Genomic DNA, 18201 nt, shown 5'->3' with positions numbered 1-18201 from the left:
ACAAAAGCAAGCTTGGTACCTGCAAATGCTTAATAATCTTAAAACTGGGGTGCTACCCCAGAGCACAGCATACGCTGCCTGTGTCCCTTCTGGCTTCCCACCGTGGTCTTCCCAGATGGGAGCTCCTGGGACAGGAGGAATGTGGTCCTGAGGCTGGGATGTGCCTGAGCTTGGGCAGTTTCATCTCAGGATCCACATGCTGGAAGAAGCGGTTTCGTGTTCAAAGCTGTGTTCAACCGTGGCGTTAAATACAGGCTGGAAGTGCACTTTGCCCTTTTAGTCCTGGTGCTGCGCATGGAAATTCCTTTGAGTCCTGCAACTGGGACAGAAAAGTGGGGTCCGTGATAAAATTTATGTGTTACAATGTGCCAAGCCTCTTCCTTGAAGAGGAATTTCATCCAGAACAGAGGGTTCACTGCAGCTGCTTGGCCGTGTTTGCCTTTGGGACTGAAAGTGCTGTTTTTTGTTACGGCAAACCCAGCTCTGCTGTCCCCGTGCTCCTCCTGCAGGGACGAGAGTGGGAGGGATGCTTTTGCATGCAAGCTGGCTCGCTACTGAGGGGTGCAGTTGGCTTGACAGCTGCAATAACCTCTCTCTCTGACTTTTTACCCTGTGTGTCGCTTAGTTACACAGAGTAATGAAAAATGGGCTGAGAAGAGATGACTTCTGTTAGTTTTTGTGTGCTTATTGCATTAATTTCATGGTAGCGAGGGTGTACTTTTCCCTCACACGCCTGTCTGTACGGTTAGTCAGTCTTGTTTGTTGTGGATCATCTATGTAGCAGCTGGGGAAGGAAAGTTTAAAACAGGAAAATGTGAGAGTAAAGAAATACTATTGGGTAGTGGAAATAATACTTGAAGCTATCTTAATGCTCTTGTGAAGAACTGGATTTCAAGTGAATGTCCCTTTAATTTAAGGCTGCTAATAACGCCAGGAGCTGATACTTGCCACTGTGCTGAATGTGATTTTGCCATACTCTTGCTGGCCTTGACAGGGGGAAGCAGCTCTGAGTATTAACTGTAAGTAAAAATTAAATGCTTCTGTTGTCAGCCTGAGGAGGGGACTCTGCAAGTAGAGCTTGATTGAAAAGGGGACCTGCACTGGCTTGTCTTCACTGTTCTGCTGAAATCCTTTTTCTGATCAAAATAGGAATCTCACTGGAAAAAGAGAGGGTCAGAGAAAGACTTTAAAGCTCAGTGGTTGAAAGCTGAGAGATAGAAGACCTCCTGTACTCCTTCTGATATCAAGAGGAATTGCCGTGGTGCTGTAGAAACCTTGGGGTCAGTTGTGGAGCTGTTGTGCTGCCCAGATGAAACACTGGGGAGCTGAGAGGCTGGAAAAGATAAAAAGCAAAACTGTAATTGTACATGGTCATGGAAATAAACCAAAAATATAAGAAAGGCTGACCTGTAGACCTGTTTGGGGCTTTTCCCCCCTCTTTCTCTCTCTTCTGTCCCTGCCCTGGAGTGGTCCCTTTCTCTCTATGGAGCGGTTAGGGGGTCTCCAAACTGTGGTACGGTATTTTTAAGACGTGCTTCTTAGCTGTCGTTACGCTGTGCACAGCTCGCTCGGTATCATATGACAGCGCAGGGAGCCCTGGAAAGAGCGGCTGCCAAGCTGTGCTTGGTGTTTCCGCCGCGCAGCCGTACGTTGCGAGCTTCAGCCAATCCAAAGGAAAAGCTCTCGGGTGCAGAGCCGGGCTGGCTGTGCACTGTGAACTCCAGAAAGGAGGAGGGAGCGTGTTTCTTAGTTTGGGAGCTTCGATGTTCAACTGAAGGTCAAAAAATGGGAGCTGCTTCAAAAATAAACCTTGGAGTTGGAGCTAGGTGCCTGCTGCCTGTCTCAGCCAGATTAGGCCATGTCCTGGTAGGTGAACATCCCAGGAGACGACAGGCTCAGCTGTGGTCCTCCACCCTCAGTGCTCAAACCACTAGGGTATTGTATAGAAACTGCATTTACATTCTTTACTATTGACTTTCCAACATGAAAGACTTCTGTTGTGTTTCAAAAGGGTGAGTTTGGGTTCCTGCGAAAGTGGCTTCCTCCTAGTTCACCACATGGTGATGGGACTTCAGTTCAGCTCCAGAGCTCAGTGTCTCCTGGGCGCTGGAAAGCAGCTAGCAGCCAGGCTGGGCAGCCCTGGGAGCCCTTTCTAAGGCACACACTCAGTCGTTGGCTCAGGATGGCACAGGGAGCCTGGAGAGGGGCAGGTTAACAGCCTGGTGGGAGAAGCCTCTTCCTTGTTAGCGTTCCCCTTGGTGAGCACTGCCCGTGGAGCCCAGGGTGAGGCAGGTAGCAGCTTGGTTTCATGTGCTGTGCTTTATGACCGTATTCTGTGCATTGCTGCAAGACTGGCTGTTGTGTAACGGGGTGTTAATGCTGGAAGGACTCGCGTTCCAGTCCAGCAGAGAGAAGGGGAGAAAGGGTGGGGGAATGAGGTCATTAAAGACTTATCTCTATGAATTAGGCAGTGATAGCTCAAAACCTTATCACCCAGGGGCTATTTTAAAAACAAGCATATCTTGCAAATAGGTTCGGTTTAGTGTTAGTTAGCTCGTGAGGAATTTTCAATAAGCAAGTATGCCAGTTATCATGAAATAATCTATATCCCACCCAAATTAGCCAAATGATTTAATTTTTTTTGTCCCTGAGCTATCTTTGTATAATTGACAAGTTGTTCTGCACTTGAATTTGAAGAACTGGTTTGTGAGGGGAAGCAAGTCTATTTGCCTTGCCTTGGGAGGCCGTCTGCTAAGTGAGATGCCTTGTGACTTTTATTTTTGAGGGAGATAATTAACAAGAAAATAGCCCTTAAGAAAAAGGAAATTGCTAAAAATGGCATAGTGTCAGTGAGCCATTTTGGTTTTGAACAGTTCATTTAAGTGTAGTTTTATTGAAGCTGGATAACACAGTCACTAAGGGACTCCATGGCCCAGTTCGGAAGGAAGACACTTGGCCTGGCTGAAGACATAGGGATTTTTCCATCAATTCCAGCAGCATCAGGATTTGACTCCAAGTCATTACAGTCCCGATGTATGTAAAATTTGCTGCTGGATTTTTGCCCTGAGAAAGGATGGAGAATGAGCCAACATTTGAAGATTTGGCTGGTTGAAATATCAAGAATGAGCTCGTTCTTTGTCCTATCGCTTTGCCCTGTAGAGGTAGAAATCAGGTGGTACTTACACTTACGGGTCGATTATTCTGAGTGTGGTTAGGGTGCTTTGGAATAGGTGCAAGAATGGCACCAAGGTAGAAGAGCACTCCTGAATACTCTTCTCATTCTCATGAGTGAAGGCATTAGAGCAGCATTTCTCATCCTTGAAGGACCTTCTAATTTATTTTGGGGCCAGGGGGAAGAGGAGAGGAGGGAGAGGAGGGGGAGAGAGAGAGAGAGGGCAGAGGGGAAGGGTGTTAAAACCATCCCTAGACTATTTTGGCCACAGCAGCTTTCACTCACAAGAACAAAGACTGTGGTAAATGTGACATTTTCATGTGTTCCTCATTACTCTTCTGTATTTCTCCCATTGTGGTCACTTGCATGCCTGGAAAGGCTTGTGCCTGGCTTGGTTTCGTTTTCTGCCAACTTGTGGAATCTCATCCAATTCACGCTGCAAATGTCTGAAGGAGCACGACCGGAGATCTCTGCAACAGGACACAGCAAGTGGGCTGCTAGGGCAGTGTGATGCCATGCTCATCATTTGCATGTGTGTTGTTTAATTCTTACGATCTAACATCAGGGCAACCTGCATTTGTCTTTATTGCTGTAGGTAAGGAAGGGGAGATAAATCTCTAACTGGTGGCGGGAAGGAAGAGGAGAGGAATTGACACACAGGAGCGTCCAAACAGAGTAAGTTCAGATGCTCTTTCCACTCCCTGTCTTGAAATACCTCACATCCGCCAGACTTCAAACATCCTGAATGATTTCTGCAGTTGATTTCTGATTTGTAGAATGTTTTTAAGGAATTTATTTGAGCTCTGTGACCATGAACTTGCCAAGTTAGAAGACAGTTGTGATTCTGGGAACTAAGGCCTGAGAGCAAGTTGTTTGGGTTTGTTGTTGTCGTGGATTTTGGTTGTGTTGGGTTTTTTTTAATTCTCATCAATTATTTGCAAATATTTGCTGTTTCTGGGAATTCAGTTCCCTGAAACGTAACATGAAGCTCGAAGACAATAATACCAGCCAAAGTATTCTCAAATTAAGATGGAGAGCTGTAGAAATCTGGTTTTGTTTTTCTTTAGGCATAAGAGTTGGAGTAGATAATTAGAGCTTTAGTGGCCAGAAGAAGAATGCAGTACAGAAAGATGGTCCAGTCCTTCACACGCAGTACTGACTGAGCGCCAAGCCCCACTCTGTCACCTTTCCAATCAGTTAGACAAAGCAAAATGCTCGTTTTGTGCCTGATCTGGATTCTCTAATGTCTTTCCTGATAAGAGTTCTGTTCAGCCAAAAATACCATCCTAATATATAAGATCTTGGGTTTTATGGTATTCTAGCCTACTACTTAACATGATCTGATTTATAATCTGTAGGGTTTTTAGCAGAAATCAGTAATTAATCTTGTTTAGAATAAGTTATATGCTCTGTTGTTAAAGACCAATGAGTGCTATCATCTATGGACTTTAAAGAGCCTTCATAATTTGCATAAGCCAATATTCATCTTATCTAGACAGAAAGATATGTCTTCATCCGTGCGACTCTTCAGAGATCAGAAGTACCACGAGCTGAAAGGGCAGTGTATCCAGCAGAGACGGCTCTTTGAAGATCCCGAGTTTCCAGCCTCAGATGAGTCCCTTTTCTATCAGTCTGCGCCACCAAGGACAGTTGAATGGAAGCGCCCAAAGGTAATCGACGCTCTCCTAGTGAGGAGGTGCCGTTTGTAGCGTTCCTCTCCCGCTGCCTTCCCTGTGCTAAAGCGAGTATATTCTGCCTCCCTTTTTCAATTCATATCCTGTGACTGGGTGATTCAGACAGCCGCCCCTCTGTGTCCGAAATGAAAATCATGCCTTACTGTAAAAAGAGAAAAAGGAAATGCTCTGTGCAGCATAATTGTGCTTTTTACTGTTGATGGCTCTCTAATAACAAGCAGCAGTGTGAAGTGACTCCAGCCATAGTGATGTTTAAATCAGCCCTCTATTTGATTAGGAATACCAGAAATAGATCAGTCAATACAGGAATATATTCTGTGAATAAATTCATAATTTCCTGGGTCAATCTGCGATACGTCCCTGTCAATACAGGTTGCTGTGTTGACAGAAGCATTTCAGCAAGGTGTTGAGATTCTGAATTGAAGTTTCTCTTGAATACTTGTCACTTCTGAGGGCCTGATGTGTATGCACAGTAATTGCAATATAAAATCTGAGCTTTAGTTATCCAATCTAGTGCCCCCCAAAGTTGTTCCTTTTTCTTTAAGTTAGATATAACCCTTGCAAAAAATACTATCAAAAATTAGATTTTATTAACTGAATAGGTAGCATCTTCCTGCCTGGAATACTGGAAACAACTCAAATAATAATGTAGGATTATTGTTCATTATCATAGCTCTCTGCATGTTTTCAGAGTAACTTGTGCCTTATTAAAATGTATGGGGAAAGGAAATCTCACAGTAGCAAGGGGAAGCTTCTCCAATCTCACATAGCTCTCTAGTTCATTTATATGTATTAACAAATGATTTGTATTTTTTCTGGGAGGAAAGAGTAGGAAAGAGGAGAGGCACAGTCTTCCCAGCCCGGGGTCTATCTGAGGCAGCAAGCAGCAAGGCGCCATTGGTGGTGTGGTCTTGTTACACTAAAAAAATGCTTGGCTGTTTTCAGCTGCCACCAATGGAATGAATTGAGAGCCCTCGTTATCAGCACATACCCCTTTTCTGGTCAACGCGAATGGGTTCACTTCTGTTCCACGGGGAACTGACTTGTGCTTCCAGAATCAGTTGGTTTGCTCTCTACATAGTGCCAAAAATAAAAGGAAACCATGTGCGTATAGTTGGCTGCCAGGTTACCTTTTGTATTAACTGTGCTGGAACCACAAAGCACAGCTACGTACGGGTCTAAAGAGCTTTGAATGATTTCTTCAGTTTAAGGCAGGACACTCAAGCTGCTCCCAGGGAATACTCAGCTATGCAGATGTGTAGCTGATGCAGAAGAGAGAAGGTGAGTTCCCAAGAGGTGTCTAAGCAAACCTTTGTTCTGTAGTGAACTAGATACCCTCTTCTTTGGCTGTGTTTCAGAAGGGTTCTGGTGAAATCTTAGCAGATAGATAGTTTTACCTGGAGGGAATGGAGAGTTTTCCTTTATTGATTGATATAATCTCTGGTCTTTACATGGCTATGCTGAAGGTAGTGTGGATTTTGCCTTTGACTTCTATAAAACCTGTTACACACCAGTGATTTCAAATTCGAAATGAACAGCTGTTGTCTGCACACAACCAATAATGCTTGTGTCTATTTGCCATTTTTACTAGCGTCTTAACAGGAAAACAAACATGTCATTCACTTCTAATTGTGACTAACGTACAAGATATTTCAGGTTGTTAATATTTCTTATATTTGGTCTCTATTAATTCGTTTTATCTGAGGTTTTATATCTTCTATTTATAAAATATTCACAGCCATAAGCAAATAATTCAGAAGAACACAAAATCATTCCCAACTTTGACAATGTGGCTTTCCATCAGAGAATGTAATCTGTTCTCATCGTCTGACAAGTGGAATGAAGAGGACAGTGGAAGTCTCTAGCTAGATGCGCACAGTGGTTTTACCCTTAAGCATGATGAATTTGTCCTTTACTTCACCCATGTCCACTTTTGGGATTAGGGTTAATCTTCTGGAAGCACAAACTTGTGTGTCTTTCCTTAGAAACCATGATGCCAATGACAATGTGATCTACTTCATAAACATCTGGTACTGTTGCCTGTCCTCTGTGACAGTGTAACAGATGAGGCTCACCAAGGCTGTGCTGTATTTGCCAGGATGGCATTAGACTGGAGTTTTTTATTTCTTTTTTTTCCTGTGGTGTTCATTTCTCACAGCAGCTGCAATACTGACATTTTGGTGAGCAAAGCAAGGATTGCTTTCCTGCTTCTCATTTCAGTTTTCCAAGTAAGACATGAGACAGAAGAACAGGCAAAATTAATTTGGAAAACAATGTAGGCATTCCAAAGTATTTGGGTTTATTTTTATTTCTGTAGTGCTTTCCTGTTTATTGGAGTCTTTCTTCCCCTCCTGAAAGGGGGAAATAGCATGCAGCCAGTGACAGCAAGGTCAAGAGATGTGAAGCAAGAGCTAGACTTCAGACAAGGATGCCATTTTCTGCCTTTCTTCTGTGTGTGTGTTCATTCAAGGTGGTGACCAGCATTACAAAGTCCAGTTGAGGGCCAGTAACTAGCGTTGTACCCCAGGGGTCAATACTGAGTCCGATCCTGTTCAACATCTTCATTAATGGTCTGGAAGCTGAGGTAGGGGCATTGGACTAGATGACCTGCAAAGATCCCTTTCAGCCTCAGTCATTCTGTGATTCTGTGTGCTGTTCTAAAGCTGTGCCTTCCTTGCTCCTCTTGGGGTGCATGTGGGGCTACTCTTACAGATTTGTGGAGAATAGCTAAAGTATACGAGTCTTGCCCTTCTTGGGGTGGGAGAGGGAGTTAATGCGTAGGAGGTGGTGAAAGCTGCCTTTGTTCTCATGAAGAGCCTGTTAGAACATCTTGAGGGAGAGTGGTTTGTCTCTGTTCAGCAAAGCAGAGGTGAGGATCTACTTCCCAATGTTTGTTCATGGGTTATCTACTCTCTGCCATATGGGACTATTGTGAACTCTAAGGTAACTGGCTGAATGTCTTTTTTGGAGTGATGGGCTTTCCAGAGCGTTTTGTTTTTTGGAGAGGGAAATGGCTTTGCAATATGAGCATAAGGCAAAGGCCAGACATGTCATCTACTGAGACAGATTCTGAGCAAGCCACTTAGTCATCTTGCCTCACTAGCTGCCCCAGAAACTACAGCTGTGCCTCCCTCAGCCACCCCTGGATGTTTCTACAGCGTCTTGAACGTGAAGGAACTAAAATGGTGATAACCTGTTTCCTCTCCTCTTGCCATCTACATAGGCAGTGGATAGCCTGTCCAGATGCTGGTAGTGGTACACCAGTACAAGCAACCAGCTTTTTGCTTAGAAAGCCTGTGTAGCTGTCTGAGCAGCTGGGGAGTGCGGCCCAGCACACAGAGCTGGGGGATGCCGCTGCAGTTGCTCTTGCTGATGCTGGTGTCCAAACAAGTACATTTGGGATCTGTAAATTTAAAGCTTTTCTGAGGAGAGGTGAAAGCCAGTATTTTAGTTTCAACTCACAAATATGTTCATGCTTTGTTCAATTACCCTAAATGTTTGGTGGTGATGACATCAGAGAAAATGCTTAGGAAGAATATCTGTGTAGTCAAAAGAATTTTATTCTGCTCTAATGGAAAAAGGAGTATAAGTGAGAGAGAGAAAAGAGGAGGAGGGTTAAAGGTTTTCTACCACTTTGTTGTTGTCCTTGAATCTGCACCTGTGATGTTAAATATGTTCTGTTTGCTCATTCCAGTCAGACTCACAGTGATAGGTCTTAACAATCTGACATTAATGACTTGTTTTGTACCTTTAAAGTCTCTTTGGGAAAGAGAACAAAGACAGGGTGGTGTTACTTCTGTGGCACCCCAGTATTAAGAAACTGGCAAACACAAAAGGCACTGTGTAATTACCATGCAGTCTCCCTTGGATGGCATGACTTTCCAAGGAGAAATGTTGTTACAGAAAGATCATGCAACAAATAAGAGTGCTGCACACTGCTTATGTGCGGTACTGGGTCTTGGTTTCTTTGGGTGCAGGGTGGCATGGTATGTAGTTGGCAGGCCAGGCTAGTGGGTGCTGATTGTACACAGGAGCTTGGGTGCGTGTTTGCTGATGATGCTGTATTTCAGTGCTGGGTAGTAAATGAATGCAAAAGGTCTGACCTCACCTGGGATATCTGATAGAGCTGGCTGAAACATGGAATTGGCAAGTTGTAGCACTTTGAATTTCCATATTTTATTCTAAGCAGGAAAAAGAGAAGCCTGAATGTGCCAGAAGATTTGCCTAAAAATGAGTTTGGACCTTATTTTGCTTTGTTTCTATATCACCTTCCTTTGTGACACTCCCTACACCAGTGATGGGTTATGAAAAGTAAAAACAGTACAAAAATGCTAAATTGTTTTTCAGTTCTGGGAAAAAAATCTGGAAACAATGGACTTGATTTCATTGAAAAAATCATCTTTGTCAGAGTGACATTTTCTGACAGAACTGTTGACAGATGTCACTGGTGTCAGACTGCTGGCTGTGATTTCCCTGGCACTCAGTGTCTCGTCCCCTGCCCTTCTGCCCCGCTGTAGCCCCAGGGGCGGGGAGGGGAGGGCATGTCCTGGCCAACGCTTAGGTTGCTCAGCCCAAGGCAGTTTATGGGCACTTTGGGCAGGACGTGCCTTGCCCAAAGGTTGGATGCTCATAACGGGTGTCTGATGTGGAGCAGTCACCACCAGTTCCTGTTACAGGCAGTGGAGAGGAACTGATATATTTAGGGTGTGATTTAACTGGTCTACCTGAGATGTTGGCTTCAGGCTGGGATGAATCATACCCCACAAGTGCCTGGTCTCTTCCCACCAAAAGTTCAGAGGGTGAATTCAGCTGTTGATGCCAACAACATGAATCCTTTGCTGGTGTTTCAGGACGCTGGGCTCTGTTCCTCTGTCCACCTGTAAAATAATACCTGAGCTGAGAATGACCATTTCAAAGGTGCAGCATCTTCCATCAGCGTGCAGGAAGGCTCCCTGCTGTAACGTGTCTTTAGGAGTTACAGCTTACTCGCTCCTTTGCCCCTGACACCACACAGGGAGGTGCTCCCACTGCTTCTGTGGTGTTCCAGGCTGCCACTGAGGGAGAGTGGGGTCAGCATATCACCACGTTGTTATTGCAGCACCTGCGCTTGATGCCCTTGCATCACATGAGAATCGAGGTATGTCCTCTTCTGTTTGCTCTACACCTTTGTAGAGGGACAGCATCTCTGCCTGTTGTGGGGGAAATCATGCAGGGGCTGGTCAGGACTGTCCTCAGACAGAAGGGCTCAGCCTGTGAGTAAGGATTTGTAAGTGGCTGATTTTGCACAGCCATTTTCAAGAAACTCTTTTAGATGCTAATGCAGAGTTGAGGGACTCTTCTTTCTAGAACTAGCCCCCAGCATTTAGATCAAAAGCAATCATCTAAGACACAAAACACCTGAAATTTTCTGTGGGGAAAACCTGCTGGTTTGTTAGAAAAAAGAGGAAGAAACAATCCACCTCATTGGAGAAGATATTTTCTGCCCATTGATATTGGCATCGAAGCCCATCCTGCTCTTCTCCTGTGATTTCCCTGGAGTTTCCATCCCCTCTGCCAGGCTGAAGTGGGGCTGGGGGCAGCTGTGTCCTGCTAAGAGGTAGGAGAAGCCTCTCGCCCCCCTGCTATCTCTGCTGGCCCTGGGATGTCCTCAGCCACCTGTCCTGGTTAACCCCTCACTGAGGACAAACACTGCCTCTGCGTGGTGGTCCTGGTCAGCATCGACTTTTAGCAGCAAGCAGCTCTAGTGAAAATACCCGGGAATGACAGTCACTTTGCTGAAAGGGTATTTTGTCTGTCTTTATTTTTAACTAAACCTCGGGTTTGCCTCGATTTTTTTTCACTGAGCACTGTCCTTGCAAAAAATATTAAATCCCAAGGACATCTCTGTCAATGTTAAACAAGTAGCAGTGATCCTCCAACCAGGGCAGGCATCCATGTGGGGAAATAGTAGATAAGCTTGCTTCAGAGACAAGCAATGTTCTTTTAGTTATTCATAAAGGAAAATAATACTCTGATCCTACAGAATGAGAGTCTTATCATGTGCTTTCCCTGCTTGACCCTCTGTTTTATAAGCCCTGGTTTTGCTTTTGTCTGCATCTTCTCTTTATGAAAGGGCTATGATTGTACCCTTATGTTCCGGAAAGACAGAGCTGGTTCTTTTTCGGTAAGATAGCACAGAAAGACACTGTGTGAACTGCTTCCTAAGAAACCTCTCTGGTGTCCCAGGCCACAGGAGGGACTGCTGCTGTGTTTGATTAAATCCCCATTAACCCCCTGGTGCCAAAGGTCAGATATCTGACTGAAAGTGAAGAATTGTATACTCATGGCCCGCTGCTTGCCCTGTGTTCCTAGAAACACTGCATGCTGTGGGCCGGTTCACCATTCTTCTCACCCATTTTCCAACGCTTTCAGGGGTGGATATTACCATGCAAGTGAAAAAGATCAGGAAATAAGGCACTGTATTCTGGAATGATGCAGTGACAGGAATAAACAGAACAAGTGTATCCCCAGTTTCCAAACTGGGGAATGTGAGATGAGTAGGTTGGTGACTTATCCAGGGCAGTGTGAGGGACTGAGGTGCCAGAGAACTCAGAAGCTCTGACTTCTGTGCCTACACGTGTTTCTTGAAGGTGGCACCAGCTTTTGTTTCCTCCTAACTGGTAGAGAATGATCATTCTCTCAGGAGCTGAAACATCTTCATATTTGCAGGTGCTGATTTGAACCTCGGAAACCTCGCCCACCTCTATACCTGTCTTAGAAGATTTTTGCCCATCTTTGGAAGGAAGAGGAGGCTCGGGGCATGCCTGCCTGGGCACTTACTCTGGGTTAGGTATAGATATTTTGCCTTAACGTTCTTTATTCCACATATGTTCTCAGTGACAGTGACGTATGTTCTCGTGTGGTCACGGTAAGCAGTCCTCCAGAATGTTTAACAGTATCCCAGTCCTCATAAATTTTGTGGAATAGGTGTCAGGAAAGACTTGGCTGTCAGGTGTAAGTATGCCTGAGTTAAATGCCCGAGAGGGAACATGTGGCTTGATCATTTGATTCCTCTGCCTCTTCTGTACCTGCATTGCTAAGGTCTAACCCTATTTTCCAGTTTGACTGTGAACAAGACCAGAGATGTCTGCTTATGCTTGGGATTACGTGTCAAGAGTCCAGTAATGCATGCAGGAAAGTCACTGGAGAGGGAGGCGTCCTGGCACTGTGGCTGGATTTGAGCAGTTGCCTGGCAGTGCACTGCAAGAACAGTTTTGGGGCATGGGGCGGAGTGACAGCTCGCTGCACCCTGGGATATCAGCCAGGATGGGGCCTGGGGATAATCCAGAGCTGGAGCAGAGTGGAGATTAAAGGGGAATGGCATAAAACTGGCGTGACAAAGTGATGTGAACTCTTAGCAGGACAGCGTGGTTACTGTGTGACAAACTGGTTTGATTGTAACAGCCCCTGTGAATAGTGACGCTTCTCTGGTTTGCCAGACTCCCTTCCCATGTCCCCAGATTGCTTCTGGAGCATAGCTCTTGATTTAATGATCAGTTTTTCAGATCTGAACGTGCTTTTTTCTCCCTTCAGCCTCTTCTTTCCAGTTAAAAATATGGGGCAATGCCAGTGCTCTTGCTTAATCAGAATAGAGGTCCCTCCCTACCCGCCTCCTTGCCCCTCAAGCTTTGCAGGATCTGATTATTTTCTTCTGTGAAAATATGACCTATTCTGCAAAGGTTGCTGACACATCCTGAAAGAGTCGAAGTTTTGGTTTCCATTTCCCTGTCTATGCCCAGAATTGTCCACGTTTCACTGTTGGTGGTGGTTATTGACTCTTGTTGAAGTGCAGATGAACACAAGTTGCAAAGCCCTGTGTGCTGTGACATTCGTGTTTGGGCACATGTGCGATGTGCCTACATCTGAGTGGTGAGGAAATGTGTTTTAAAATGTGGTAGTGAGCCTCTGCTCAGCTTTGAGTGAGCTCACAAATCCTTTTATGTGCCTCAAACATACGGAGGCATTGATGGGAATACAAAGGTGGTTTCAGGTTGTAGGTTGTGTGAGCCATGGACCGGTGTCTTGCAACTTGCTTATTTGTTGTGCTTCTCTGGAACATGTTTGTAGGGGAAAAGAACTGTGAAAAACTTGGCTTTGCACTAACATGAAATGAATCTTAACTGGCTGCGTTTTCCTTTTGCTTGTGTCACATCCTAGATCATAACACCGTGGATGTTGTCCTCCACAGCCAGACCAAGTGAGTCTGAGGTACCCGCTGTGAGTCTGAGGTACCCGCTGTAACCTTCAGTGTGTGACTTTCAGACATTGCACTCCATTACTGGTGCTGGATGGGGCTCCCAGAGGATTACAAGACTTCCTAGATTACACTGTTTATCATTTTAACAGGCACTTTTGTATGCAGTAATTAGCTGTGATTACACACACGTGCAGTGACAGGGAGACTATTTGCCATTGTTATGAATAGTTTTACTTGCCATTAAAAGCAGATTTAGCTTGTGGTCTTGAGCTCCAGCTTGTTCTCAGCTACAGAGAAGATTGTCAGCTGTGTCTTTGCTAAATGTACATGTGTACATATATAAAGGGAAGGGTTGGAATACACCTTAATTTTTATATTGAGCCTTGCAGACTCAAAAGAGGCTTAAAAGGTCATAGGCAAACTAGGCTCTGACCTAAGTTTAAACCCTTCATCTTAAAGAAATAGGAAAGAAATTAGGAGCTAAACTCTGGGAAGCAGTCTGCCCTGGAAGATAACAGGCGAGGTTGATGGGAAGGTTTCTGTACACATTAATCATGTTTTCTAGGTGAAAATTGTGGAGGCGGAGAGAAGACCGTGAAGTCCTCTGGATAGGATGCAACATTCGGGGCGGGGGGGCAGTGAGGGGACGACAACGGGTGGATGGGAAACCACCAGAAGAAAATTATTTTTAAATGGTGGTAAATGATCTTTTCATTCCTCATTAGCTGTGTACACGATGAACTGTGTATCCCGTAACCTTCTGGCAATGAAGCCTAGCACTGCTGAAGGTTTGGTTTGATAAAGTGTTACAGCATCCTCGGTGCTTGGTTATACTGAGCTTGGCCGCAGCCATCTGTCATTCTCATGCAGGTGTCGATCAAGTAGCTGCTTGCCAAGGGCTGGCTGCCACAGCCCCCACACTGGAAGTAAGGACAGTAAGGACAGCTCCTGGGGAGGAAGGTGTTAAATCCATCCCAGCTGTGGGAGCTCACATGCTGGCACAGCTCCCAAAGATGCATGTGGCAACACAAAAGCATGCTCTTCACACCCGTTGCCCTAGCAACGGCACATTCAACTGGCAGGAATTGGCAGCCGGATCCTGCAGAAGATGATGCACTTGCAATTAAGTCGAATTGTCTTCAGGTTGTTAGATTTAATTTTGAGCTAGTGGGGAAGGGGTGGGATGATGAGTGAACATTAGTGATATTAACAATGAACTGCCGCCCATTTGAGATCCCGGTGTAGGCAGAACCCCATTATGCTGTGTGTTTCTTTAAGGGTGAAATCAGTGCTGGCACTTGGCTTCTGAACCTTGTTTTTTTGTTTGAGAGACTAAAAAATCTGCCTCAAGAGCTTTATTTGTTTACTGAGAGTAGATTTACTGGAGTTAGCATCCGTACATCTTGGCTATCATTGTTCTTGCATCCTGGTAATCCACAGCAAGGGAACAGCAAGATTTACAAAGGCCCCATGGAATGGGGCTACTAGAAGGAGGTGTCCAAAAGTAGAGAGCAAGGTCTTTCAAATCCGGGCCAAAACAAGTCTTACCCTCGCTGTATGGCTGTAATTCTGGATCAGCTGGATTCAGAATCTGCTGTCTTCTTGTCTTATTTGGTGAAATCAGTTGATTTGGATCATTTTCAGCAGGAGTGGGAAATGCAGTGTTGTAATGTTCAAGTGGGGTGGTTGCCACATGGCTTTGCCCTGAAGCACTGAGGCAGAGACGGTCAGTTATGACTTGGTGCATGAGTGATGTGAATCCACTGAAGCTCAAAATGTTATAAAGCTCTTAGCAGCACCCTGGCATGTCTTCAGTATATTGAGACTAATGTTTCCCCTGCTTTTAAAGCCCAGCAACACCTAATCAAAGGCAAGAACACTTAACCAATCATTGCTTAAAATGGTTCATGCAACTGATTTTATTCACTGTCAGTGAATCAGTTACAAGGTCCTGATCTTGTCTCTAGTTCCGCTCCAGAAATGGTTTCCAAGCCAACTGAATGTTCAGGACAGGTCTAGGCAGTAAAGCCCTCTATTCATGGGACTTAAGTGATGTGAATGACCAGGTAAATGTGGGGTGCTAAAAACGTAAGAGAAATATCATCAGGAAGTACTATTGGATGTTTTTTCTGCTCCTGGAAAAAGCACAAATACTAAACCATCTGCCTGTATTTTGAAGGGGATATTGAAATCTGAATGTTAAGGATGAGGGGGGATCAAGCTTTTAGCGTTTTGTTTAATGTTAATAATTTTACTTGCTGATTTGTACCTGAAAAGAATTTCAGTTTTTGGATATGAGATGAATATTTGTATGCTGAAGTACAGGTACTTCGTGCACAGACAGATTCAGTGAAATGCTGTGAAGGGTACGTTGATGTGCTTCTGTATATGCTTTCTTCCTTATGTGAGCACGTCATACTTAGGTTGGTTGGCTTGGAGACTGAATAAATGCAGTTGTAATGGGGTTCTGATATGGAATGAAATGGGAAATAAAAATGTGAGCACAATATTTCAAGGAAATAAAAATGTGAGCACAAGCAGCACAGCAACTCTCTCCATTCAACCATAGCCCAGGGCTTTAAAATGTTGCATGGGATCTTCTGGATCAGACCTTCCTTTTGTTCCTTCTCATGCTTTTCACCAGCAAACTGAGTGTTCATGGGAATTGTCTTGGTGCCTGGAGTATTGATTATAATGTGGTGGGAATAGCAGAAATTTCTGGCCACGAGTAATGTGAATGACAGAAATTCAGTTCAAGCAGTTTTTAATTATTTTTTTTAATGTTGCAACTTTCCCCCAAAAACATAAAAATGAAATGTTTCTTGAATTTTTTTCTTGGAAGCAAGGAAACATTTTCCAGCTATAAAGGCACTTCCCCTGCTGATCTTCTAAGATACTTGGAATGGCATGTTCTCATGGTGTGAGGCCAAGTAATTCCCTGAAAACATCGTGGGCTTTGTTTTGTTTCTTTCTCCCATTATTATTTTCTCTTAAGGTTTTGAGGTGTTTCTTTTTCACTGAACATGTTCTGAAAAGAAAATGACTTTTCCCTTTGCAAGGGAACACACCTTCACATGTTTCTTTCCCTCTCTGTCTGCTCTCTATCACTGCTCTTCTGTCTTCCTCCTCATATGACATTTCTTTGCTCATATTATTTGCAGAAATAAAGGGAGCAAACTGTCCAGGCAAATCCTCCAAACTGCTGCTGTCTGTGCTGTTGTAGCTGATGATCTAGACATTCTGAGGAGAGTCATGCGGGGCTTTTCCAGCCCTTCTAATCTTTGTGCTTCAGGACTTATTTTTAGGACTTGATCAGCATAATTGCCTTGCACAATAAATAGGTCTGGTGTGGCAAGGGTACCAGAGTGTGCAAGCATGTGTGTGTGTTTCTATTTCTTCTCATGGTGATTCGCTTTAAGTTTGAGGGAAATGAGTTCTTACCTGAGGAGGAAGGAGGTGAAAGACCAAATGACTGTCATTTTCAGGCAGAAGAGTGCTCAGACTGGGTGTTCATGACTGGCATCAAGATGCTGTTGCTTCTGTATCTGCAATGTGCTGTGTCCTGCTGCCTCAGAAATTAGGCAGGTGGAACTGGTAGCCGAAGTAAGTTACAGGCAGAAGGAAAGACCGGAACCGGTGTGACACCCTTTAGCAGCACCCTGGCAGATGAAGGTAATGAGCTGCATGCAGCTGTTTCGTACAGTCCATTGCCCTTATTTGGCCGAGAAATGGCAAAGGTTGGGGTTTTGGGGGATGTCCTTGTGTGTTTCACAACTGGGAGGAAGCTTTTTTCCATCTGGTTAGAAAAGGAAGAAACAAACAGGGGCATTTTTGTTACATTAGCCATGTAAAACATGGTTGACAGCTCACAACATCTGAAAGCAGCCCGCGGAAACAGGGAGACACCAAAGAGCGTACAATTTAGTCTCCTGTGTTTAAGATGAACATTATTATACATCTTTTCTTGTTAGCTGATCTCCTACGGAGTCAGCTCCTGTAGAGTGAAGGGAAGGGCCTTTATTGCCAGAGTAGAAGAGACAGCTGCTACAAGATATCCCTCCTCAAGCACTTGAGGGCACATTATGTTGATCATGGTAGCCTGGATGGGAGACCATCCTGGGTCGAACTGCACGGGCCATGGCCACTGTGCTAGTTCATGCTCAACATGACACTGATCCTTTTACCGTAGCTGTGACATGCTCTGCTGCAAGACCTACCTCATCTTCCAGCAGGCGCTCTAACTGGAGTTTATTGTCAGAGGTTTGGGTTGGAAAATGTGTGTTGACTTTGTCTGCAGACTTGGCCTGTTATTATTCTAAAATAACCTCTGTCACCAAAACATCAAAGTGATAATTAACAGGCTTGTCTCTGGAAGTTTGCTGTACGTTGGACCCTGCAAGAATTCCGCAAATATTTATATTTGATTGCATTTTGCTAGAGAGAATTTTAAAGGTGAAGCAATATAAACTTCATACAAAACTATAAATTTCGCCAATATAAACCCGCAGCAGCCTGAAATCTTGATTCACTTTCCACTTGTGACAACACTAACCCGATTTCTACTATAAATATGAAGCCTATATGATGGGCTGCAGATGCCAAAGTCACCATGCGCTAAGAAGTTTTGTGTCCCGTCCCAATGGGTGTTAATAATTACAAGTGCTTCACACTCACAAGTCCCCCTCCCAGAGCAGGCAGGCATGGATGTGAGTACATAGACATCTGACAGGGACTTGGGAAGCAGAATGGTGCAGTGGGAAGAAGGATGAAGCAGCGCTTTGGACTTGCATTGTCACACCAGGGCAAATCTGTGGCATTTTGAAGGCAGGCAGAGCCCAGAATCAGTGCTATAAAATTTGAGTGGTGTTAGCTTTATAAGGGGGATTTCTTTTTTTTTTTTTTTCCTCAGAGGTGGGTCAGTATTCGCATGTGCTGCAAGTAGTGATGGGAAAATGGTAATATTCCAGAGGGACAGTAAGCCATCTGCTTTTCTAGAAGATGGGTCCAAGAAGCATGGAGAAGTTATTGGACAGAGCAACCATCAAATGCAAAGTGCCGTCGCAGATGTGTTGTTAAGCGCTTCCTTTCCCAATTGTTTT

General features: G+C 44.5%; 1 protein-coding gene across 1 annotated transcript in view; it reads left to right on the top strand.

Moving 5' to 3' along the window:
• The first annotated feature begins 4677 nt into the window (after window positions 1–4677).
• The window catches only part of CAPN6 (calpain 6), a 54820-nt gene continuing 41296 nt past the window's right edge, over window positions 4678–18201 (top strand). Inside the window, exon 1 of the mRNA XM_009956673.2 lies at window positions 4678–4842. Within this exon, the coding sequence (XP_009954975.2) occupies window positions 4678–4842 (165 nt within the window). The remainder of the gene's footprint in view (window positions 4843–18201) is intronic.

This window comes from Leptosomus discolor, chromosome 9, assembly GCF_034619465.1.
Source record: "Leptosomus discolor isolate bLepDis1 chromosome 9, bLepDis1.hap2, whole genome shotgun sequence".
NCBI classification, from domain to species: Eukaryota; Metazoa; Chordata; class Aves; order Leptosomiformes; family Leptosomidae; genus Leptosomus; species Leptosomus discolor.
Note: the sequence above shows the minus strand (reverse complement) of the source record. Positions and strands in the feature narration are given on the sequence as shown.